Genomic DNA, 24683 nt, shown 5'->3' on the forward strand with positions numbered 1-24683 from the left:
GATGGCGATGAGCCACAAGCACGCACACTTTGAGAATCCGTTGAATATTTCCGAAATTAAAATAAAAATGCTCTAAATATATACTCATCGCTTTTTAAAGCAGAATTCCAGGCGTTATTTGTTTATTTCCTACAACAACACATTGGTTGTCTACGCAGGGTTGTCTTACGAGCATCAAAGGAACTTTTCTAAGGCCCTCTACCTGTTCAGAAATGTCTGCCTAACAGTTCTCTCTCGAAGATTTTAACTGGATCTCATCTTCATGAAGTCCCTTTTGCACTTGAGGCACCTGGACCGGGCCTGGAATTGTCCATGCATTACGAGGAAAGTTTAAAAGTAACTGAAGATACATACGTATACTATTTCAGAAAAACAAAAAGTGTCCACGAAACGTTGAGTCTACTCTTGAAAGATTATCTAGTGTTTTTCAGTTAGCACTTATCCGAGGGCTTACAATACTTTCTAATATGAACTATGGTGTCATGAGGTTCGCCAGCACTTACCCAAATGCCCTCTGGTCAAATTATGAGGGGAAAAATCTAAGAACTTATTATTCCAGAGGGTTCTCAAACTGTGCGCCACCAACCTTTGTCGGGGCGCCGCGGAGCATTCTAAAGGTTTTTCAAAGAGATTCCTTGTTAGACTACTCTGGGGAGCCACGGGTAAGCATTAACGGGCACCGCGGATGGAAAAAGTTCGAGAACCCCTGCGGTAGTCTGTACCATTCATCACTCATATATTTTCATTCTTCTCTGATTTGTTATAAAACACATTTATTTCACTAGAAATAAATATACATATATACTATGCACAATGTGCCTTTTTAAGTGTTTCAATTTCACTCAGAACTCCCCTTTAAATAGTATCTCCAAAGGAAGCCAGTATAGATAATAAAACATAAAAAATATTTCAATCGATTCCTACACCTGCCACTTTCACTTAGATTTGGAAGATGAGCAGTGACATTACAAACACGCCTCAGATATACTTAAATAGATTACGGACACATATGACAATTTCTGGCGTACACTAATTCATTTGAAGCAGTGGTTCCTAAACCTTTTTGGATTCAGCTTGTGTGTATGCAATCTAGTAGTATGTGATAACCACTGCTATCATGATGGACTCATCCCGGTCTGAACCCCACTAGTGGCGGTTGACTGAAGTGCATCTTTTTTTTTTTCAATTTCTAGGTACGAATGCTAACAGATCTTTCGTTTGGAAAGCCTTCCCGCAGGCAGGCTTTCACCGTGGTATTTACATAACAGGAAACTTACGGCATCTGTCAGTTTTACTTCTAATATGGAAGACAGATGGCAAAACTTTTCTCGAACTGAAACCATGCATAACTATGACATCATATATCCTACGTTATGGTCACGCATTATATAAGAAAAAAGTTTCTGGCATGCATTAATTTGTTAGAAATTCCATAAGAGAAATGTCTTGGAAGTACATGCACGTTGAGTAGAAGTAGTGTACATGTGATACGTGCTTACGATAAGGGTGTAACATGATAAAAGCGATTAAATGGAAAACATGAAGATTTCTCGATACTTTCATATCTTGGAATAATTTCAGAGAGAGAAAAGAGAAAAAATATATTTTTTCCTTTCTCTCTATTTTATATTCGCCTATCATTTTTTTTATATTTTATATATAATCAAAATTTTTTTCAAACTACCTTTTAGGGTAACTTCCCAGCTGTTGTGTTTGCATTTGTATAAGTACACAAAATATAAAATGAAATATACATTTTTTTAAAATTAATTAAAATATTAAAATACATTAATGAATTGGAAGGTAATTAATTTAATTTTAAAAATAACGTCAACACTGAAACCAAAATAAATTTGATTTTTTAAAATTAGGAAATTTAAAGTTCTTTCCACTAATGCGTAATTTTAAGTTTGCGCCTTAAGCATGAACAGAAAAATGGCGCCTTTCACAATTTCCCCCCATGGACCAAAACCTGGCTACGCCACTGTCTGTAGGTAATGCTGAGCATTTTGGTGACTTCTGAGAGGCTATCAATAGCTGTCCATTGCAGTAGAATGTAGCCAAAACCATCAGTGAACTACCTTGTCTAAGGCTGGAATTACACTATAAAAATTTGATAAAAGTCCTTATATAACTTAAGAAAAACAACCAATAATCGTATCAGTTACATTCGCTCTAATTTAACCAACGCGCTTCTTGGTGCCATTTTTCAAGTTTTATAAAAGAACCTGTATTAAACTTTTATTGTAGTGTAATCCCGGCCTAAGACTACAATTAGTCTATGCTTCCTTGCGCAAATCATGCGAATATTATCTCCAATATCTGACCCATCTAAGTGTCGCTTCTCTTCTTATCTTTTAAAATAACTAATTTGGCTTCATATGGCACACACTTGTCAGCCCTTTGTAATCTTTGTGTTTATGCACAAGCTGATTTTTTTTTATAATTTTTGAAATAATACCATACTTTTTTCCCCATATACATTCACGAATTGTATCCATTCACACACTGAGAGTCCAGACAAGCTTTTAAATTGCTGCACAGTCATCCTTTGTGTAGATTCCAGTCTTTAGATTCTTGTCATCTCCTTTATCTGTAATGCGTGGCCTTCCTGATTGGTGTGTTGTTCCCTATATTTTCCATCTCCAGATAATACTCTGTGGACAGACATTTTAAAAGATTGTGAGAGAACTGCAATTTCTGAAATAGTCTACCCTTCTAATTTTAACTTCCATATTCGGTTTACTTTTTCAGAACTGCTCGTTATAGCTCACAGCATCTTTAATAACTGATATTATAACATAAATACTGAAGTGATGACATCATTAGTAGAGAATTTGCATATGTGGATGACTAATCGCAAAGATTTTTTATTGCGTCTAAACTTTTGTGAACATTGATCTCTCTTTTTTGCAAAAACTTATTTTTATTTCAAATTACAGCACTATTTTGGGTAATCAAATAATATTTTTAGAAGGGGATCTGTGTGATAATCTTCATTATATATTCAATAATTTAGGTTTTTTGTAATTAACAGTGAATTTGAAGTGTTCGTTCACTGTTGTGTCTTAACTTCTGCTGTGCGCTGTACTATCCCAGTTTATTCCATATGTTTTTTTTTTTCTTCCACAGAAAGGTATTTCAGTTCGGATGCTCAATCCCCAACAATAGAGAAGTCAATTATGAAACTTTGCTCCTGCAGGAATATTTTTCTAGCTTTACTGGGGCAAATGTGTAAGTTTGTTGGTGATTTATTGTATTACAGTAATCACATTGTATCTGGTCCAGTTTGTTTGTTAATAGTCCTTGATTTATCTTTTCTTGCTTGTTTGAGAAAGAGCAAAAACTTAGATCATAAATAAGTGTATTTGTTTGTTTGCAGTTACTTAACTCCGCCGGGATCTAAAGGTTTTGCTCCACATTAGATGACATTGAAGCATTTGTCTTGCAAATTGAAGGCTGCAAGCAGTGGAAAGTTTACGCCCCTAGGTGATTCCCCCCCCCCTCCTCTGTCCTGTATGAATATGAATCAGTCGGTTGTTACTTATTTATTTTTTATTAACTTGTTAAAAAATAACTTTTATTTTACTTATTGCAACTTGTTAAAAATGATTGTTTTCATCAAATATTTTGTAATGGACACTATTTGTTTTCGTAAAGTTTATATTTACCCCCTCCACTCTTACAGGAATGAATGTGAAACTCTTCCAAGGCTTTCTAGTGGTAAGTGCAGTTAATTTTAAGCTTCTTTTCTTTAGTATTTCTATTTTAGCCTTATTTTTTTATAAATGTGACCAAGTTCAATTGTTGCACCTGTCATTTTGGTTCCTCTTGTATGATTTGAGACCCTCTCTGAGCTTATGGAGCCCATGAAAGACTTTTCTCACCCTCTTTTTAAGTGTTAATGCAAGCAAGATTTAAAAGTGAAGCCCAAGCTCTCTTGTATCATTCTGTAATACTAGATTTTAATATAAAATAAATAAAAACACAATAATATAAAAAAAATGAATCTGCACGTTATCTTTGGAAAGAATCACAGCTGGTGTGAAGAATACTGCTGTAGAACAAATTTGAGTTTACATTATTTCTCATGAAGGAAATGTATTTTGATATACAAGTTTTTTGGTTTACATGCAAATTATGCTCACTAACCCCGAAATTCCACTGTGATTATGGATTTCAAGAGAGAGTTATACCGTAACCCTCGAAAACTGAGATGGCCTGCACACCTCTTTCGCTATCGTTCGTGACGTCAGCAACAGAAGATCCACTATTGTCCAGTGTACAGATCCAGTTGTACACTTGACATCGCATGTGATGGTGATGCTCGTGGCCACATGTCTCGATTTAATTTCATTATAAAAGATCATTCAAATCATTTTTATAGTTTAATGATAATTTTAAATTAAGGATGCCGACTTCATGCTGCGTTCCACGATGTAATGGAAATTATAAAAATGGGCCCTCAGTTAAAGTTTATAGTTTCCCCTGCAATGATGATGTGAGAGCAAAATGGACGAAAGCTATCAACAGAAAAAATTTTTATTCCAACAAAATATAGCAAGGCAAGATTCTCCAATTCATTATTTTGTGTGTGCTTGAACTATTATTTCCTAAATATAATACCAAATATTTATAATATCGCACCAAATAATTATATACACAGTATAGTTATTCTAATTCTGAAATTTTCAAGTTTTCCTGCTAAGAAAAGAGTTGCTATTCAATGGTTAATAATTTTTTCACACATGATATTACACATGGTTCGTACGGTCCTTGAAAACCTTGAAAAGTCCTTGAAAAAAAAAAGAGTTCATTTTCAAGGCCTTGAAAGTCCTTGAAAATAAATAAGAGTCCTTGAAAAAGAATTTTTTTAAAGAGTTCTGTGAGAGTCCTTGAAAAATTTGTGTTTTCCAAATAGTTCTCGCCACTTTTTTTTTTTACTTCGTAAGTGACGTCCTTAAAAAAGAGCAAAGCACAGGGAAAAAGCCTTAGCAGCCAATAACCCGTGATAATTGGATTTAAAGCACGTATTTCCCCATTATTATTAAGCCGGGTTTTCGTAGGAGCAGGTTTTTTGTGCCGCGTACGAAGTGAATTGTCCAGCGTGACACGCCGTCCACTCACCAATAATAAGAAAACAAGTTCGACTGTTTTCCTAGAGAGTGCAACAAGCCTCACACGGCAGTGTTTTACTTCGGGCGTGAATGGCCGACTGTTTCTGGAGGAGTCAAATGCGTTGTGCACCACTCGTTTTACTGATCTCTTAATTTTTGTTTTCTTTCTTTTCCCTTCATCGAGCTCGATGCTTCTCTTCAAACCGGAGCATGCAGATGACCCCTTGAATTTATTTTGCAGTCCGTATTATTTTACCATTTAATGTGTTCTGTGAGTAATATTTGAAATTTATTATCAACTAACCCAAGAAAACTGACAAGAAATTAGTTGACATAGTCAAGGACTCATTGATTTGTGAATTTGTGGTAAAAAATTCTCAGTGTGTGTGTGAGGTTTTTCTTCATATAAGTAGTGGCGGCATTAGCATGAATAGATTTTGTGGTAACTTTTTGATAGAAGAAACATGATTACAGTTTATTTTGGAAGACAAAGAGTGCAAAAGTTTGTGGATGAGAAAGTTTTCGAAAACTATCAACAACAAATCTCATTGCATTGACATGCAAGTGCATGACATTTCAATTTACCTAATATTATTTACGAGAGATTGCTTCTATAGTTTTTCTAATTTATCTTGTATTGTAGGTTTGTGAAAGGCATTTTCTTGAGCAAGACTTCCAGTTCTATGCCGAGGCTTTTAATGAGAAAAAAAAATGTCTCCATAAGAGTCAAGCTGGAAAGACCACATTTGAGGGCCAGAGTTATACCATCACAGTTTCCAAATCAGCCATCCTATTTATCAAAGCCTTCGTCATCAAAGGAAGGCAGGGCCGTCTTAAGAGGATCCTGGGCAAAGTGATTTTTCTGAGGCCCCCCTTCCCCTGACTAGAAATGACTGCCTACCAATTAACATGCTTACTCTCGAAAATTTGAACCAGGTCTCATTTTTATGAGGCCCCATGCATTAAGGGGACACTGGACCTCCTTTCCCAAGGAACTTCATAGTTTCATAACAAAGTGGTTTTTTTTAATATAAAAACTTTTTTTTTGCTTTGCATCCTTTGCAATCAGGGGCTTTGCATTCCTAAATTTTGCCACTCTGGAGCTTTGCCCCCGACCTTTTCCCTGTTACTTTTAATTCTTGTTATTCAAAAAGTAAACTCTCATGTTGAACGAGTCGAAATGGTCATTTATTTGGTCAAAAGCAGTGATTCTCTTGACCAGGAGGCATCTTGTGGAGCCATGAGCTTGGAGGAAAAAACTAGTTTTTACATTGCTATATACAGAATATTATTTTATAAAAGTCCATGGCTTTCATTTCATTGACACGAGGTGTCCGTGGACTTCGTTTTAATGGCACAAGGGATCTGTGGACTTCATCTTATTCACACAAACTGTCCGTGGAACGTAAAACATTAAAAACACTTGGTCAAATCTCTCTCAAAGAAAATTAGAAAAGAAAGAATTTATCAAGAAATTGTTTAAAAAGTATAAATTTGAATTGGTATTAAAAAATGGGAGTACTGAAAATTCCACACACAAGCCTTAATAGAAAAACTCGTTCTTGAATTGTTCCACATTGGAAATCACCAGTTTAGAAACCATAAATTCACGAGGAAAAAGAATTCATTTTTTCAAGATTTGACCATGTCCATATAAAAAACATTGAAACTGAAATGAAAAAATTACATTTTTTTCTTTAAAAACAGGCAATTTAAACAATTTAAATTTATGGCACGAGTGCTGAAATCAATTAAATTTGTTTTGTAAACTAAGTTTGGAATCACACGTTCAGGGGAAAAAAATCGCTTTGATGTAAGAATTTTTTTTTTCTTCTAATTAATAAAGGCCTGTTTACACATGTTAAGGGATTTAGTAGTTAATTAAATTTTAAGTTGTCAAGTACTTTAAAATGTAGGCCTATGCAGATAAGGGCAGTTTACACTCTGTTTAGTTGGCGAGTGATTAATATATATATACTTGTGTATACGCCAGTCCCTTCACTTCAGAACCACCAAAACTACAATAAATTGAGAACCCATGTATCAGTAGACTCCCAAAATCAGCGCATTTTAGAGGGAAAGAAACTTTGTATATTTTCATGCTTAATATAAAAGTTATAATGAAAATTGATTCAAACTTTCTAATCCATTTCTCCTTTCGATTTTCCAAGCTCTACATCGGAGAAGCTGAGTCATTATAAAGCGTGGTGTCGTCATCTTCGACTGTGCTATTATTGCCGTCGTCACTTTTGAAGAGGAGGGCGCGATATTCAGTTCTGTCCATCTTGTTGCTGATACAACACTTTTTAAGGGATTTGATGATTTTGGTGAAAACTATTCCATGCCTCATGAACCCACTGGCACACTAGGCCGATGTCAGGATTCGTTAAGGTACTGCTTTTTGTTGTTTCTTTATCTTTCCGGAAATTATTCATTCGGTTCATAAATTCCTTGAATAATCTTTGAAAGGCTAGTTGACACTCACATGTAATAGTGACTGTAAAGTCCTCCCCCCCCGGAATCAAAGCCGACAACATTTTCGATTCTTTTGCTTTAGTTTCAACATCATTGGTTCTGCAGTGTTTGAATATAGATACAAAAATCACTCTACTGATTAGTAATACCATTTAAAGTAGTGTAATGATGTCGCAGATCTTTAAGCTAGCCATGCGAAGTGATATGGCTTTATGATTTGTTTGATGAAGTGGGGAGGAGGGTCGATATTTTCTTTATAAAAACTGATCAGTGTACACAAGCGGATCCCCCCTCTCCAAATTAACAATTTTGTCAACAAAAAAAGCTTATCTTGTACACGAGTATATGCGGTAAGTGATTTAGTGAAAAACCTGATTATATCTTTTGGTTAAGTAGACCTAGGTGCTTGCACCAGTGGCCCTTTTATGAAAATCATCTAATCAACGTTTACTAAATCCACTTATAGTGTGGACAATTTTTAGAAACTTGTCAACTTAAATTTAATTAACTACTAAATCTCTTAACCTGTGTAAACGGGCTCTGAAACTGCTGTTCATAATCGGGAACATTGATTGTTAAAAGGTTAAATAAAGTCAAATGGCTGTTGAAAGCAGCAGCCTACTGTTTCATAATGTCAACAAGCTTCTGTCAGTGCATGTGAACTCGAGTTTACATGCTAATGGGAGTTAAATTGATGGGACTGTCAGCTTCAGGCCATATTTGTTATTTTGTCTTCATCTAATTTATTTTTCAATCTTTCCTTTTTTTCTGTTTAATCTCACTTTGCAAAATTTTACATTGCTTTTTCTGACCTTGTACTTGTTTTCTTGCTCTCACCAGGTTTCTGTTTTGCTTCATAAATTGTTGGTATTGTGGCTGAGTTGGTTAAAGCGCCCTTTTATAGGGAAATCGTGGGTTCGAATCCCACCGATGCCTTAACTTTGAAGCAGAGCTTTCACTTTTTCCCTTGTCTTTTGTTTGACCTTCCCAGCTAAGATTTTGTAAGCAGGGTTGTGCCAAATTTGGCAATTATTTTTTGTCGCCAACTGATTGTGTGTCTCAAAAATTTTCATTGGCGACAAGATTTTTCAAGCTACATGCTTTCCTTATATATTTTAGCGCCATTTTCATTTCTCATTGTCACCATCATCGTTGATGTCACCAGTGTCTTAGGCAGGGTTGGTTAAAAACAACGGTTTTTTAAAAAAAAAATCAAAAAACTGAGTTTTTTTGGTTTAAACCAGTTTTTTTGTTTTAAATAGTATTAACATTAAAAGCAATAAAATTTCTGAAAAATCATTCAAACTTCTAATAATTAATTAGAATAAAATGTTTATTAATGTAATTAACAGTATTCCCATATTAATTAATCAACAAATATTTCTTACATTTTAACAAAAACCAACTTTTGCAATTTAATTATTTTTTGCTTAAATCAATGGATTACTTTGTGTTTGAAAATTCTTTTAATGTTATTATTAATCATATAATATAAAGATATTTTCTCCAGTTACTTTCAGTATGCTTAATTAGGAAGCTATTTTGCAAAAAGTAATAAAAATTAGGTGAATATAATGTATTTAATGAAGCATAAATAATGCAGATTAATTAGCAATAATTTACAATATACAGGGTGATTATAACTAAGGTTCTTATTTCAAAACGATGTAAAAAAGGAACGATTGTCAGAATGACTTGAAAATTGACATGAATATTCCTGAAAAAAATGCAAATTTATTTGGTAAAGAAAAAATACTTAAAAATGTAATTGAAGAAATAACTACAACTTACTTAAGAAATGTTAAATATGTTGTCCACTGTGTTCTGAAAGCACAAAAATTCTTGTTCAACAACAGATCAGAGTATGCCATGGTCATGATGTGGATGTGCTTGCAATTCAGGGGGGGTGAACAATCCCGTTGTCCTTAGAACCAAAAAAGGGAAAATTTCCCCACCCGGGCACGGCCCAGGGGCCTCAGGAGAAGAGGGGCCTCACAAAAATGAGAATTAGTTGAAATTTTGAGAATTTGCCTCGTAGGGCCTCAGAAAAATCACTTGGCCTGGCGGCCCATGATGCTCTTAAGGACAGCCCTGCCACTAGTCTAAAATTCTTTGATCAGAGAAATGATAGCAAGTAGTTTTTCACACCGTGTCAAATAAATTGAGCCCGGTTAGTATGGTGTCATGATGAATCTGAGTGTTTTATTAGTGTTATAAACACTAATGATATAAAAAACAATTGAAATGCACGTATTTATGAAGGTGTAGTTTTGTGTACATGCATGTTTCTATGAAACTGCGCGAGAGAGATAAAATTTTCCGAGTTTTTGGGAAAAATAACATTAACAAAATGAAACGATCTACAGAATTTGTGATAAATCTTCCATCAGACCTGCATAAGCAATTTTGTCGTTTCCTTTTTTCGGTTAATAATATCATATGTGTTTTTCTTAGTATTTTTTTTTACTGCAGAAATAAATCACACCTGTGTCAAGTATATTTAATAAAATTTATCTTCAATTTAAGTAGTTTTACTCTCGGGTTATAAACTGTTCCGGCCAATTTGAAATAATTTCAGCACATGAGAAAAATTTAGTATAAGGAAAGAAAAATTGTCCAAGTGATTTCAGATTCTGGTTATCTTCTAGTGTCTTTTCGAAAAAGGTCGCCAACACAGCGAAAAAATAATACAACCTCCACTCTGTACTTTTCGTTTTATGCGGTATTGCTATGAACAAAAATAAACCTTCTTCACTTCCTTCTATGGAAGACAGTAACTTTACTTGGATATAATCAGTCCATTCTCAAGGAGCATTCTAGTGCATCAGCTTTTAAAATCCCATTGATAGGGCGTTGCAGTTGTCTTTTCCGTTCCCGCCTCTGACAAGAGCTTTCATCTTATTTCCCGTTGGTGACAAAAGCCCACGAAAACATACCCATACCCCCTAGCTGGGCCGATTTGAGGTGGTTACGGGCATTAACCTACTCGGCTGACTTCGGGCGATCTGGTTAGATAAATAATTTTGGGTCTGGCGCTCTACATCGCAGTTCACGGTCACTAACAGTTTAACTTCAGTATAAAATGTTCTCCTTAATAGCAATAGAAAATGAAAACTTTTGTCAAAAATGGAATTTTTTTTATATTTAAAATAAAAAATTGAGAAATTGTGTACCAACGTAAAAGTAGTGAGAATGAGATCAACAACCAATAACGTTTGTGAAAGAAAGATTCTACATCTCTCTGCAACACTTAAATTCTGTCTTTTTGCGTCTATGAACTTAATTTTTGAGTTAAAATTCAATACATATTTCTTGTGACGGGTGCTGTAGCCCGTTAGATACTCGCCTAAAGTACCAAAGGATGTTTAGAGGTGTCACGAGTTCGATATTTGGTTCGTCCTTGTCAGAAACTTTCTTGACAGGGGTACAACAGATACAGCGACATGACCACAGAAAAAATTTCTGTTGCAGGGAGTCCCACACTGAGTGGTTAGCGCACCAAACCCTCAGTGAGTGTTAAAAAAAGGGCTGATGTTCAGAATCGGCAATAAATTGTAGGTCCCAGTTTAATTAGCCCTTGTATGCAGAAAATTACCACAGTGCAACAAAAATGATCAAATGATGTTTCTTGTGGCTGGTGGTCATCTCTTGGCGAAGTTGAATGAAACATTTTTTTTGTTTGATTTATTTAATTACAGCCAGAATTTGATATCTGCTGTGGTGTAATAGGTAGATGTAGGACTCTCATGGCGAAGATCATAGGTTCAAGCGCCGTTCGATTTGCTTAAGCTACTTTTTTCCTCTCTTCCATCTTCATTTTTTTACGATCTTTCATTTATTTTTCGTCCTAATTTTTTTAAAACAGAAAAGCATTTTTCAAACTGCCAGCCGGTGAACGATGCTTTTCCCCCCCAGAGTTTATCAAGAAAATCTTTGAGAGTATTTTGATATAAAAAGAATTATTTTCTTTGAGAAACTAATTTAACTAATTTTTTTCTTTTTTTTCCAGCTGCTATGCATGTGGCCAGTGCTGGCAGTTGCAAATGTTAATAGAAACCATAATTTACTGTGAATAATCTGTGGCTACATAAAGGTCAGAGATACAAATTTCTCCACTCTGAAAAAACTCTTTTATCATATAATCCGCATATTTAAATATTATTCATCAGCAATTTAATTTTGGGGAATGGAAGAAGTTTTTGGTCATGTTACAGAGAAAAATGTCGATTTTCCCACTAGCATTTGAATTTTTTGGTTTAGAATTAAATCATTGACAATTATTCTTTATGAACTTTTTTCAATACAATATTTCTCTTTCAACCTCTCGGCAAAAAAAGTGCAGAAAACAGCTGGTAGTATTTAATCTGCATCAAGAAATTCAGATTTTTCTAACATAAAAATTTATTAAAGTGAAGAATTTATATTATTAAAAAAGGTTTCATTTATATGTTTCCCAACTTTTCTTAGATTTTCTAATTCAACTCAGTGAATATTGCACTTAGTAACGTGGAATTGTTAGTTTTGGCCTCAGGAGAGACAGGACAAAAACTTTCTAATTGGGTTTTTGAGGACATTGCGTCTGTATAGGCCTAAAAAGTATTTGTATTTTAAAACTACAACCCCCCCCCCCCTGCAACATGAATGATGTATTTGAGTTATACACGTTATTTGTGTAATGTTTCTAATTTAAAGTATGCTTCTAGGATCACCAGTTTCCCAGTAAGATACCGCAAGGGGAATTATGGAATTACTCCTGTATGAAATGTAAGGAGTTCAACTCCGGTGAATGCATAAAGCTTCATCGATGATAAAATTCAGCCTATTCTGTTTACTCAAGTTAAAACAAAACAAAGCCATTTGCACCTGGCTAGCTTAATATGAATTTTTAAAAAAAATTGGAATATTGATGCAAATTACTCAAGCAGTGATTCAAATTTCATAGTGAACGTTTCACAAATATATGCATATATCTCTCCAATTAGAATTAGCCTAGTGCTGATGTAATACGATAGCTATGCAATCATATATGTTCATACTTTCTGAAGCATGGGTCTGCAACCTAATTCACCTGGCAATCTGGTGCTTTATGACTTTTTGGTTTATCAGAGATTGACTTTGATGGTGCACAACCTTTTTTAATCACCAGAATACAGTGAAACCTGTCTATAATGATAAACCTGAAAAGCCTGTAACAATATTTTCTTTGATCCTGGCCAAATTCCTATTTACTCTATGTATTTTGAACCTGCCTACAGCAGTAGTCACTTTTTAGGTGCACCTGTCTATAACAATAATTTTTGCCTCTTTAGAAAGCTGGTAGTACCTTATATCCTGATTTTTTTTTAAAATATCTGAAAATGACATCCCATGGTCTGGAATGTGAGATAACAAAATATTGTAGGCATAGGCGTACGCAGAATTTTCTCCTGGGTTCAAAATTGTTTTTCTTCTGAGGGGGAAGGTTGCGTTTTCCCCTGCAAAATAACAATAAAAGTGGGGCTTGAGGGGGATTAGAACCCCAAACCCTCTTTTGCGTACGCCAATGATTGTAGCATGCATGAGTGATAAGAAGGGGGGGGGGGGCTAGACCACTGTACAGAGTCACCACTCTACAGCAGCACCAACCTTTGTCTGGTGTCGTGGTGAGCTAGGGTTGTGAAAATATCTATTCAACTATATTCTGGGAATCCACGGATCAATCATGAATTGGACAAGGGAACTGGAGTGACAAAAGTTTTAGAACCACTGCTCTACAGGATTTTGTTTCAACATTACCCCAAATGTTTCTGTAATTTTAGTGTGAAGTAAAAGTATGCTTACATCTCCCTTTTATGCATACTTTTATGTATATTGTTACTAAAAATTTTAACTAAAACTTTCTTAAAGTTTATAAAATAAAACTTCATATAGGCGAGTATTTGTAAGAAGAATCAATAAAAGCACAATAAAATTAGTCAGTACCAAATATTTATAGAGGGCAAGTTCAGAGCGACAGTAGCCAAAAAATTTTAGTAGAATGGGAGAAGGGCAGCAAAATAATAAAATTTGTTATAGCAAATGAAGAATGGTTAATATAAAGAATCGAAACAGATCTTCAAATAGATTAAGTATGGAATATCAAGTGCCAAAAACAAATAAAACTCTATTCAAAAAAAGTTTTAGTTACACTGCTCCAAAAATATGCTAATCATACTAATAAAAGATTGAATTACAATATTTTTGATTTTGCGAAGAGCATTGTATTTGAAACACTAATACAATAGAAATATTTACATTGAAAAATATTTTTTTCCAACTTTTACAATACATGTGTTTAATTTTTGTGCATAGAGATATCTATCATAAATATCTATATTTTCAACAATTTGCATGAACACTAATCAAAATTCGAAGTTCGATACTATGAACAAGTTATAATTATTGTGTTAATTTGAAATTTTTTTCAACATATTTTTGTGATGTTATAAAAATCCAATCATTGTGTGTGCACACGAGCATAAATTATTACTGTTTATTGTTTATGATAATAGAACAATAATAAAGGTTGCTTGAAAAATAGAAATTTAGTATTACAAATTATTCGACCTTCTGTGTGGAAGGACAAGTAGTCCCTTGAGGGTCACAGAGTGGATGTATATGTATGTCTATTTTTGTTTATTTTTTATGTATTTTTGTTTATTTTTTATGTATTTTTGTTTATTTTTTATGTATTTTTGTTTATTTTTTATGTATTTTTGTTTATTTATTATGTATTTTTGTCTTGTCATCTGTCTTTCTTTTGTATTTTGTAACGTGTTTTGTTTTGTCCAATTAAAAAAAAAAAATTGTATGGCCCTAAAGGTATTCGCCTCTGCCGAGACAGTGATGGACCTAGACAGTTTGCAAGCACATGAGTGTGGAAAAGAGTTATTAAAGGGCTTAAGCAACCATGGGAATGATCAAAAGAGTGACCTAGAGAGTGGGAAGCATGGGAATGTTAAAAAAAATTAACTCCACTCCTGAACTCCAGGGATGCACTAATCCAGTCCACAAAAGCAGAGTCATTTTTGTATCATCATTGAGCCCCTGGGCCAAGCAATGCACTAAGACCCCCCCCCCCCCCACAGTAGGTGGACAAAATTGATGGTAACTACTATGTGCTATCAGCTAGGCTACTCATACATCAAGGATCTCCTGGGCAGTCCTCAGGTTCTGGTTCAGAAGGGGCATTTGCTCTTGTGGTTTCCATTATTATCTGTTATCTATCCAATGGACCCATGTCATCTTAAGAAAAACAGCATGTCTCAGTGTTTCTTGATCTATATTTATAAATTATATTTTCTTGTGGCTCCCCTTGTTTTATTCAGGAGGCCCATCCACCCTTATCCGGGGGCAAAGGTGGAGATATGATTTCGCCTCCCTCCTCCTGTTCTAGCCTAACTTTCCCGCCCTAGAGTATTGAGACTAGCCCTCTTAGCCCCCTCCCATATCCACTCCTATGCCTAGGGGCGGGCACTTTCTAATTATTGGATTGATGTTTTTTTGTAAATTTATAGATAAAAATTCTGTAAATAAGGTCAGACACCTGGCTTCATCTTCGGACCCTGGGCTTCAGTAAGCTTTTATCTTGTGGAAGTTCTATGCAAGGCTGTCTGATCATCATGGGGGCCCCCAACAATAATAATGTTATAGGATTCATACTTAGCTGGAAAAGATAAGTCTTACATATTTACCCAGTTATGCCTACTCCCGAAAATTATAGTACCAGATCTCTCATCATGTACTCCCTCCATAGCAGAGGCGTCAGAAGTGTTTCAGATCTGCGGGTACTCGACTTGGTCTTTAATAATAATAATAATAATGTGATCAGCACGTATTCCCAAGAGATCTTTATGATCTGTCGAGGGAATTTGTTAGTGTTAGTAGACATCCATGTCCGAACCGGGATTCGAACCCAGACCTGTCAGAAGCTAGCTCCCTAACCAGTGGACTGCCAGGCGGCAAACCTTCTACTTTATGTAGAAGGTTTTGTTTTCTGAATTAATTCTGGGGGTGCTTAAACCAGTGATACAAAATACTGTGAGTGTGCTCAAATACCCACTGCAACGCCGGCTCTGACGCCATTGCTTCATGGACACAAGGTTCTCAGACCATGCCTAGATGAGCCTGTATCCTGGCCTATAGCCCTGGTTCTATGGGCATTTGGTTCTGCTGTATTCTGAAAGTAGTCACCACACAAGGAGAGCCCCAGGGGAGAACCACTGCTGTACGTGTGCTTATTTCATGTATCGCGGATATTTCCCTACATATTTTCAAATAAAATATGTATTTGGTAAAGAAATAAAAGCATGACAATATATAAAATCATCCTCAATATAATTACCCTTTTCTTGGAATTTTATTTAATGCCCTTTACAGAATTTCCGCCACTCCTTATGCATTTTGCCTTTCATGTCCTTTTTCTGAATATTTCTATCTCCTGCTCTTTACTGAATTTCTGCGCCCCCATTTACTTATTTCTTTAATTAGTCCACACAAACCCCCCGCCCCTGTAGTTTCAGCTTCCAACGTTCCTGATTATGATATTATTTGGTACTTATCAATAATTATCACACATGTAAAGCTAATGAGAATTTTATTAGATTATTGATAGAAAAACATAATGACAGATGCGGCTTTGACAGCACATTGTGCACAGCTAATTATTGAGTAACGGGATTGTTGCGTTTTTGACATTAATTAAATAAACTGAACCACAGACTTTATATTAACTTGAGAGTTACCTTGATTAACATGTGTCCTGTAGAAAAGAACAACAACACTAATTTTTTCTGGATTGAAAGTCTTTGTAGTGGATTTTGAAATGTTGACACACAGAATAGTTCCTTTGAGGGAAAGACCATGGTACACATAGGGCATGTATACACGGAACGTTTCTTTTCATTCGCGACTTTAACATGTGTCACCGATTGACACGAAGCCCTGTCTTTTTCTCGTAGCGGTTTTTGATGGTCCAGAACCTTCAAAGACCCTGATGGGCCCAATCTTACATAACTGGGCATCTGTCGGCAAATGGTACCATTTTGGCACGGGACTGGTTCATTGAATTTCGGTAAATGGGTTTTTGAACTGTATCACTTCCGGCTGATTATTTTGGTGTGGATAGGTATGTGATTTTCCAACATAGACGCGCTACCAAATGCTTTGTTGCAAATACCACACTTGAAACGGGCATGGTCTTGAAGTGTATGCCGCTTGAGTTCCAGCGGGTCGTAGAATGGCTTGCAGCACAGTTTGCAGTTGAGAGGTCCTGCTCTGAGGTGAGACTCCCCATGCTCAAAAGCCAGTTGTTTCAGGCTGAACGCCATCGAGCAATACTCACATTTGTATCTGATATTTTCTCCCATGTTTATTGATGTGATGACAGTACCTATAATCACAAAAATTACAGACATTATCTCACAAGTTCCTTGAAATTAAAAAAAGTAACCTTCTCATAAGTGTAGTTATAGGAGGGCGGGCTATAGCCCAGGGTGGCAAATTTGAGGAGGAAGTCAAAATTTCTATAATAGCCTACAGGCGGTAATACCATTAATACGCATCTGCCGAGGGACTTGGTTAGTGAATGGCAAAACGACTGGCCTACAGTGTTTGCAAGCGTGTGAGTAACCTTAGAGAATATGGGGCCGAGTCAGTGAGCACCAAAAGAAAAACCTAGAGAGTTTGCAACCATGTGAGCGACCTAGAACGCAAAGGAACAGGTTGGTGAGAGGCCAAAATAACTATCAATGAATTGTGCAGGCGTGTGAGTAATGAAGAGAAAAACTTGATGTTTGAGCATGGGAGTAACCCTGACAGCAAAGAAATCGATCAGTGAGCGCCAAAAGAATGACAGAGAGGGAGATACTAGGTTGGGGTAATGACCAAAAGAGTGATTTAGAGCAATTGTTCTCAACCTTCAGAATCCTGTGGCCCGGTTGCATTCTTTTTTGAGTGGAAGGTCCGGACATAAATACCACTAATGAGAAATAAATGGGTAAAAAAATAAAATGAGATGAATTACTGACGGACCGGTTTCACTGATACCAGGGCCAAGTGATTGAGAAACACTGATTTACAGTGTTCAAGCATGCAAGTAACTAAAACAGTGTGCAAAAACGTGAATAATCAAAATAGTGACTTAGAGACCTCCAGACCAACTGTGTTCCTGCTCTTTCCCCCCCAGGATAACCACTGACTTAAGGACCAAATCAATGAGCAACCAAATGAGTGACTAAGAAAGTGTGGAAGCATGTGAGTGACCATAAAAGTGACTTAGGGACAGAGGCGTATTTACTGAGAGCGAGGGACTAAGTGGGCTGTAGCCTAGGGCGGTCAATTTGAAGAATGGGTGGTCAAGAAAATTAGACAAGAGCTAGGAAAAGGGCGGCAAAACTTATGTAACCCACTGGCGGCAAAACCATAAATTCGTCTCTGTACATTATACATTTTGACCACTTCATTCTCAGCCATCTGGTCGCATGGACCCAATTAGGCAAGGCCAGAGGGTTCCTCACTTTAATGAGACCAAAATGTTAAGAAAAAAATGCTCAAAACACAATGCTGCAAGATCGTATTTAATTAGCGGCAGGTCCTCCCTTATCAGACACGTGGCCCTGTGCAAAATTAATAGCGAGGCCGAAGGAGTCCTAATATTTTCCGGGGTCCCTTAGCAAGCATCCGAAAATTTACACATTATTACAGAAATGCTGAAAAATATATATAGACACAATTAAGGGTAAACACAAATTATATAACGAAAATTTCAATGTGATGAAAATTTAGAACTAAAAAAAATGCAATTAATGAAAGAATTCCGAAACTAAGAAAAAAATAGGACCTCTTATTGAAAGTTTTTGAGAACTAACTGTATAATGAGAATTGAGGATTTATGATAGAAATAATTTCAGAATTAATAAAATAAATAATCCTAGAATTAATGAATATTCAGAATTTAATTCCAGATTTATTTTATAACCTTAAGAGTGGGGCTCCCAAAACATGGGCCTGGTGCAACCGTACCTGTCGCACACTCATGAGGGTGGCTGATTGGGAGCTCCTAGTTTGGTAAAAAGATGAGGGCGCACACCAAGGCTACTACCAAACCAGACATGCACCTTGTCCATATTCTTCTGCGGAACCTCTAACAAATTGGTACATGTTGGAATGTGTGTGTATGTATAGTGAACCTTCACTTATGTGATCTGGAAATATGTCGCGGTTGACTTAAATGATCTGGAATATGCCGTGGGCCATTAAAGTGCAGTGCCCCGCTGCTCACTTAAGTAATCTGAAACGGTGTCGCAGGTCACTCGGGTTTTCCGTAAGGAATATTAACGTGGGTATCTGTCTGGTAGTTTAATGTCACTTGAATGATCCATAAATAAGTCGCTGGTCTCTTTAGTGATCTAAAAATAGGGCGCTGGTCACATAAGTGATCTGTAAATGTGCCGCTTATAGTTTTCATTTTTTACAAAATTAGGCTTGAGGTCGCGGGCCACATCGGATGATTTCGACGGCCGAATTTGGTCCATGGGGCGAGCTGTATAAGGTACAACGTAGTCACTTTTAAAAATATAACGTCAAAGCCAAACTAATTATTCAGCTCACCATCCTTTTCCTATCATCTAGGATGATGTGCGAAATATTTTCTGTATCATCCAGTGTGGATCAAATCACGGACAGTGGCTGTAACCAGTAGTTTTGGTTTCTCCAACGTGCTTATATCCCACATGGGAGTTCACGTGGAAGTTTCTTTAGAAATTTCGGAATAATTTTTCATTTTTTTTGCTTTCTTACATGTATAGGATTAATCCGAAATATATACATAGATATTAATGTTTGGGATCTCTCTAAATGGGGTTCTGTGGGAAAATTGAATAAGGAAGCGTCTACTTACCACTGGTTTCGGGTAAACAAATTGCAGGAGACACGACTGTTTACAGTACACCGAGTTTTTTCGAAGTATTCCAAACAACGCGGCTGCGATCGGAGAAGGCCGATATTAACGATTTTAAACGCGTATTTACGATAATTATATACGCATTTTATCGTAAGAACGAGGAATGTGCGATCTCGGCCCCCCCCAAAAAAAGAAAACATTCTTCCCCCTTGCAGATAACGCACACAGTGTCCCTAGAGACACCAAAAAGGCCGAAAAAGACAAGGTGGGCGGACTCAAACATATTGCGTAGTCGAAACCACTAAAGCAGTGGTTCTCAAACTTTTGACACCCTCGCAGAAGGCACCCGGGCTGTATGTTGTAAAGGGCGGCAGCTTATGCTTTAGTTAGATACCATGATTTTTTTTTTAAGTTTTTGAATAGTAAAAACTCGCATCACGCTTTTGAGAAATACTTTTGACGACAAGCACGTTGAGAAAACTTGAAAGAACAGTCAGGACCAGAAACAGGGATGTACTCTGTCACAAGAGGGCAAGAGTTTGCATTTTGGTGAACCCACCCAATAATTTTTCTGGAACGGTCAAATAAGGGCAAAGGAAAATTGAGTTTCTTATTTGTCCGGCTTTGGAGCACCAGAAACGAACTTGAAATAAATAAATCATCAGGTTTATCCCAGGCTCACCTAGGCCGAAGCCCTGTCAGCCTCAAATAGTTTTTTTTTTATATATACTGAACATTTTTCACTCATAAAAGAACAACTTCAAAGCATAACTTCTTCACTCCCAAGCCAAAACTATCAAAAAATTTTTTTTTATTGATTTGTGTTTTTATTGTGTGCCAAAATGCTCTTTAAAAAAAAAAATTTAAATTTAATTAAATAATCAGGGTCGATATCTTCACCAGGACCATTGGAGTTAGTGAAGTCATAACTTGAAGAAAAACAAGTTTTGTTGCAATAAAACTCTTGTTCGAACAATATATTTCTCAGGCTACTACTACTAAACCAGACATGCACCTCGTCCATATGCCTCTGCGGAACTTCTAACGAATTGGTACATGTTGGAATGTATAGTGAACCTTCAGTGAAGTTTGTTTCTGTGTAATGTTTGTTATATATATGTGTGTGTAGTGCTGCCGTATGCAATGAATTTTTTAAACTGAGTTTTTTCTCAACTCATAGTGAATGAATAATTGTAATGTTGTAGGCCTGTTGCTCTCTGTGGTGAGACTTTTTAACGGGGAGATTGCCTCGAAGTTGGGAACCGCACAAAACCAACTTCAGCCGATTACCACTGTGGTGAAGGTGGGGTTTGAACCCGAATCCTCACGATGGGAGTCCGTCTCTAAGACCACTCGATCACCTATTTCTCAGGCTATTAACCCTTTAAGTGGAGGAGCAGAAATCACTAAACCGCCCTTCGAGATGTCATATCTTTTTCAATAGGTTTTCTTCCGATTTCTAGCAGGTGCAAACTAAGGGGGTATAGAGAAAAGTATTCCGTTGAGAAACGAACTTTACAAAATATCTGGGCTTGTCAATGCTAAAATAAGAGCTTTTTAAGAAGCGAGATATATTGTCAATGCCGCTTAAAGGGTTAATAAGACATGTTCGATACAAAATTGGTCCAGGTGTGAGAATCCAGCGATCTCCTCTCCTAAAAGCCGGAAATACGGTGTAAAAGAATCATACAGCCCCGTAAAATACGGGACGTGTAATCACCGTACGGACGCCCTTTACTCCTACTCATTCGGGCTCCCTAATATACAGCCCTGAATCCGTGCCTTTCTCTGGCAGCCGTGTTGTTAGCTTACCTTGGCTTCAATAGATTCGAATCTCTTAATAGAAGCATTGCCATTCGTAATCGGCCTTAAGTTGTTTGTTCCAGTAAAAGTGTTTAACAAGCTTGGTATCCAAATGGGAAGAGTATTATCACCGATGCGGTATCGTTAGATTTGCCTTAACGAGATCTACATGTAGACACCAAAAACGTTTACAGGTAAAGTACGGTTCGAAGTCTTTCATTACGCAAATTTTCGGAGATGCATTCGGTATTGTCAGGGCGCCTTGAGACGAAATCTCTCCTCCTGGACAGAAATCATTTTTTGCTAATTTTTGAGAGATCAATAACAATTTCTTTTTTTCATTCTTTCACCTCTGATTTGGCGTCCCTCCTAGAGCACCTCCCCATGCGTAGTGTCATCTTAATGCATGGGCCCTCACAAAAATGAGAACTGGCTGAAATTTTCGAGCATTTTCTAGGTAGGGCCTCAGAAAAATCTCGGCTTGGAGGCCCATGAGGCTCTAATGACGGCCCTGCCTATGCGGCCTGTCACTAACTTACCTCGTGCCTTGCTCTCTAGACCAGTGGTTCTCAACCTTTGGAAGCCCGCGGCCCGGTTGATATCTTTTATGTGAGTGGAAGGCCCGGTCATACGCGGATCCTGCGTACACCAGTGATCCACAGGAGCGGATCCACCCCTCCCAATAGCCGCGAATAACATGGGAGAAAATTAGTCTATCCTGTAAAATATGGGACGATTCAACGAACCTACACAATAAATCACCCCTCCCCACACATTGTCCTAGATCCGCGCCTGGGTAGGGCCCGGTAATGGGCCTCGGCCAGGCGGTTGAGAAACACTGGTCTAGATCACTTTTTGGTCACCATCACATGCTTGTAAACAGTATAGGCATCTCACTGACGTGTTCCCTTGCTCTCTAGGTCACTCACATGATTGCAGACTGTCTAGGTCAGTGTTTCTCAACCACCGGGCGTTGGCCCAGTACCGGGTCCTGACAACAGTCAGACCGAACAGTGAGTGGTTCATTGTTTCATTGTTTTACCCATTTACTTCTCATTAATCATGTGTTTGGCCAATCACGAAAAAGAAACCAACCTGGTCGCGCTCTTCGAAGGGTCGAGAACCACTGCTCTAGGTCACTCACAGACCTATTTTTTTTGCCCTCTAGGTCAGTAGTTCCAAAGCTCAAGCCCGGGGCACGGTTGAATTTTTTTTTTGAGTGGTCCAGTCATAAACACAACTAATGGGAAATAAATGGAGAAAATGAAACGACAAATTACTCATTCGTAATAAGTCTCAAGTTGTTTGGCTCGAAAAAGTATTTAGCAAGCTTGGTAACCAAACGGGAAGTGATATTCTCACCAATTTGGTACCGTTAGATTCACTTCAACGAGATCTACACGTAGATACCAAAAACGTTTATGGGTACCATACGAATAAAAAAATATGAGCATTTGATCGTTACGCAAATTTTCAGAGACCTCTCGAGGCAAGCCTCGAAATCATTTCGGCCAGAAATCATTTTGCCTAATTTTTAAGGTGATTAATTTTTTTTCACTCTTTCACCTCAGATTTGGCTCCCCTCCTAGAGTGGCGACCCGTGTGGCCGGTCACTGTCTTGGCAATTCACATGTTTGCACACTTTCTTGGTCACTCTTTTGGTCTCCCACAGATCCGGTTTTTCCACTCTCTTGGTCACTCACTGACTTAGCCCCCTTTCTCACTGGGTCATTCGTTTGGTCATTGACATGCTTGCTCACGCTCTAGGTTCTCTCGTGGTGGCCCACCGACTACCTTGCTCTCTATGTCACTAACATACTTGCAAACTCTCTAGGTTACTTGTTTACATAAACTTGCTCTAAAAAATTATAACCAGATCTCATTATCACGAGTCCCCCTTCAGCACTTGAGACTTGGTCCATGCGCTGAGACAGCGCTGTCTCTAGGCCACTCTTTTCGTCACTTACAGACCTGGTCCCTTGCCCTCTGGGTCACTCGTTTGATCACCGACTTACCTAGTCTCTTGCTCTCTAGGCAGAGGCGAATTTATGCCGCCTGTACATGAAAATTTCACCATGTTTCTCTCCCATTCTAATAATTTTCTTAACCACTCATTTCTCGAATTCGCTGCCCCTGTAAATAAATTTCTGGGCATCCGTGTGGTTAGCTTACCTTAGAGATTCAATAGATTAGATAGAATCTCGGCATAGATGCACCTCAAGTTGTTTGTCTCAATAAAAGTATTTAGCCAGCTTGGTAATCAACTAGAAAGAGGTATCATCACAATTATGTTATAGTTAGATTTGCCTCAACGAGATCTACATGTAGACACCAAAAACGTTCATAGGTACCAAACGGTTCAAAAAACACGAGCATTTAAATTGTTTCATTACGCAAATTTTCGGGGATATATCCGGTATTCTTAGGGGTGTCTCGAGACAGAATCGTTTCTCCTAGAGCGGACAGAAATCATTTTCTCTAATTTTTAATGTCGATAATTTTTTTTTGCCCTTTCACTTTTGTTTTGGTGCCCCTCCAGGAGCGTCTCCCGTGCGGCCGCAAGGGTGACTATTGGGCCCGGAATAAAACGAAATACTGTACGTTAAAGCCCGGTACCACTATACTCGGTAAAGTGTCCGGCTGTGGGGATTGTCCGTTATGGGAAATATATCACTGTATAAGGCAGGGGGTTCGGAACTTTTTTCAGCCGCGACCAAAAATAACCAACGAGATCAACTTTGTGACCCATAGCACAGTTTGCTCTTCGAAATTAACGAAAACCAGTGACATAATAAGTGCATTTATAACAGACCTCAAGTAGATTCGTACAGTTCATCTAGGACAGTGGTTTGGAAGCCCGCGGCCCGGTTTCATTTATTTGTTAAGTGGAAACAGAGCCGTCCTTAGGGGTGTGTGACAGGTGCGGTCGTACCGGGCTCCGCTTAATTATTGGAAGCTTTCATCAATTCTGAAGTTATTTCTTTCATTAATTCTAAATTTACACTGGTGCTGGAATTATTTCTTTTTATTATTTTTAATTCATCAGTTCTAAAATTTTCATTTGTTTTCTCTCATTAGTTTAAAATTACATTCAGTGTTGAATTTTTCATCAATTTTTTGTGTTTATTTACATTTTGTTGTGTGTTTAAATTCATTTTTTACGGATACATGTCAGCATTCTTGTACATTCTGAAATAATAGATGTGGATTTGACCACCCCCTCCCCCTCAAAATCGGTCAAAGGGGATGCTAAACATTTTTGGGGCCCAACATTAATGAGACGCTCTTCTGGCTCCGCTATTTTATTAGCACCCGACCCCGCGTCTGGTAAGGGCGGCCCTGAGCGAAAAGCCTGGTCAAACACACGA

At 37.3% G+C, this 24683-nt stretch overlaps 1 protein-coding gene across 2 annotated transcripts; it reads left to right on the forward strand.

Annotated features, from left to right (window-relative positions):
* The first annotated feature begins 3395 nt into the window (after positions 1 to 3395).
* On the forward strand, positions 3396 to 8834 carry LOC149072533 (uncharacterized). Of its 2 annotated transcripts, none has more exons than XR_016194376.1 (3): positions 3396 to 3489; positions 3689 to 3723; positions 7289 to 8834. XR_016194376.1 is itself a non-coding variant. In XM_089246407.1 (3 exons), the coding sequence occupies exons 1-3, from the start codon at positions 3426 to 3428 to the stop codon at positions 5998 to 6000; spliced, it is 339 nt and encodes a 112-aa protein (XP_089102533.1). In that variant the 5' UTR covers positions 3396 to 3425; the 3' UTR covers positions 6001 to 6068. The 2 variants fall into 2 exon arrangements, 1 of the variants encoding a protein (XP_089102533.1); XM_089246407.1 differs by lacking the exon at positions 7289 to 8834 and adding an exon at positions 5761 to 6068.
* Positions 8835 to 24683: the final 15849 nt, after the last annotated feature.

This window comes from Pholcus phalangioides, unplaced genomic scaffold (assembly GCF_987345545.1).
Source record: "Pholcus phalangioides strain wild (caught in Gottingen) unplaced genomic scaffold, Ppha-v1.0 ptg000017l_1, whole genome shotgun sequence".
In the NCBI taxonomy this organism is placed as follows: domain Eukaryota; kingdom Metazoa; phylum Arthropoda; class Arachnida; order Araneae; family Pholcidae; genus Pholcus; species Pholcus phalangioides.

Excerpts from the sequence above, each read along its gene's own strand:
- LOC149072533 (XM_089246407.1), top strand. The coding sequence starts at position 3,426 with ATGACATTGAAGCATTTGTCTTGCAAATTGAAGGCTGCAAGCAGTGGA. Across the intron at positions 3,490-3,688 it reads TGGAAAGTTTACGCCCCTAG|GAATGAATGTGAAACTCTTC; the intron begins GTGATTCCCCCC and ends CCACTCTTACAG. Across the intron at positions 3,724-5,760 it reads TCTTCCAAGGCTTTCTAGTG|GTTTGTGAAAGGCATTTTCT; the intron begins GTAAGTGCAGTT and ends CTTGTATTGTAG.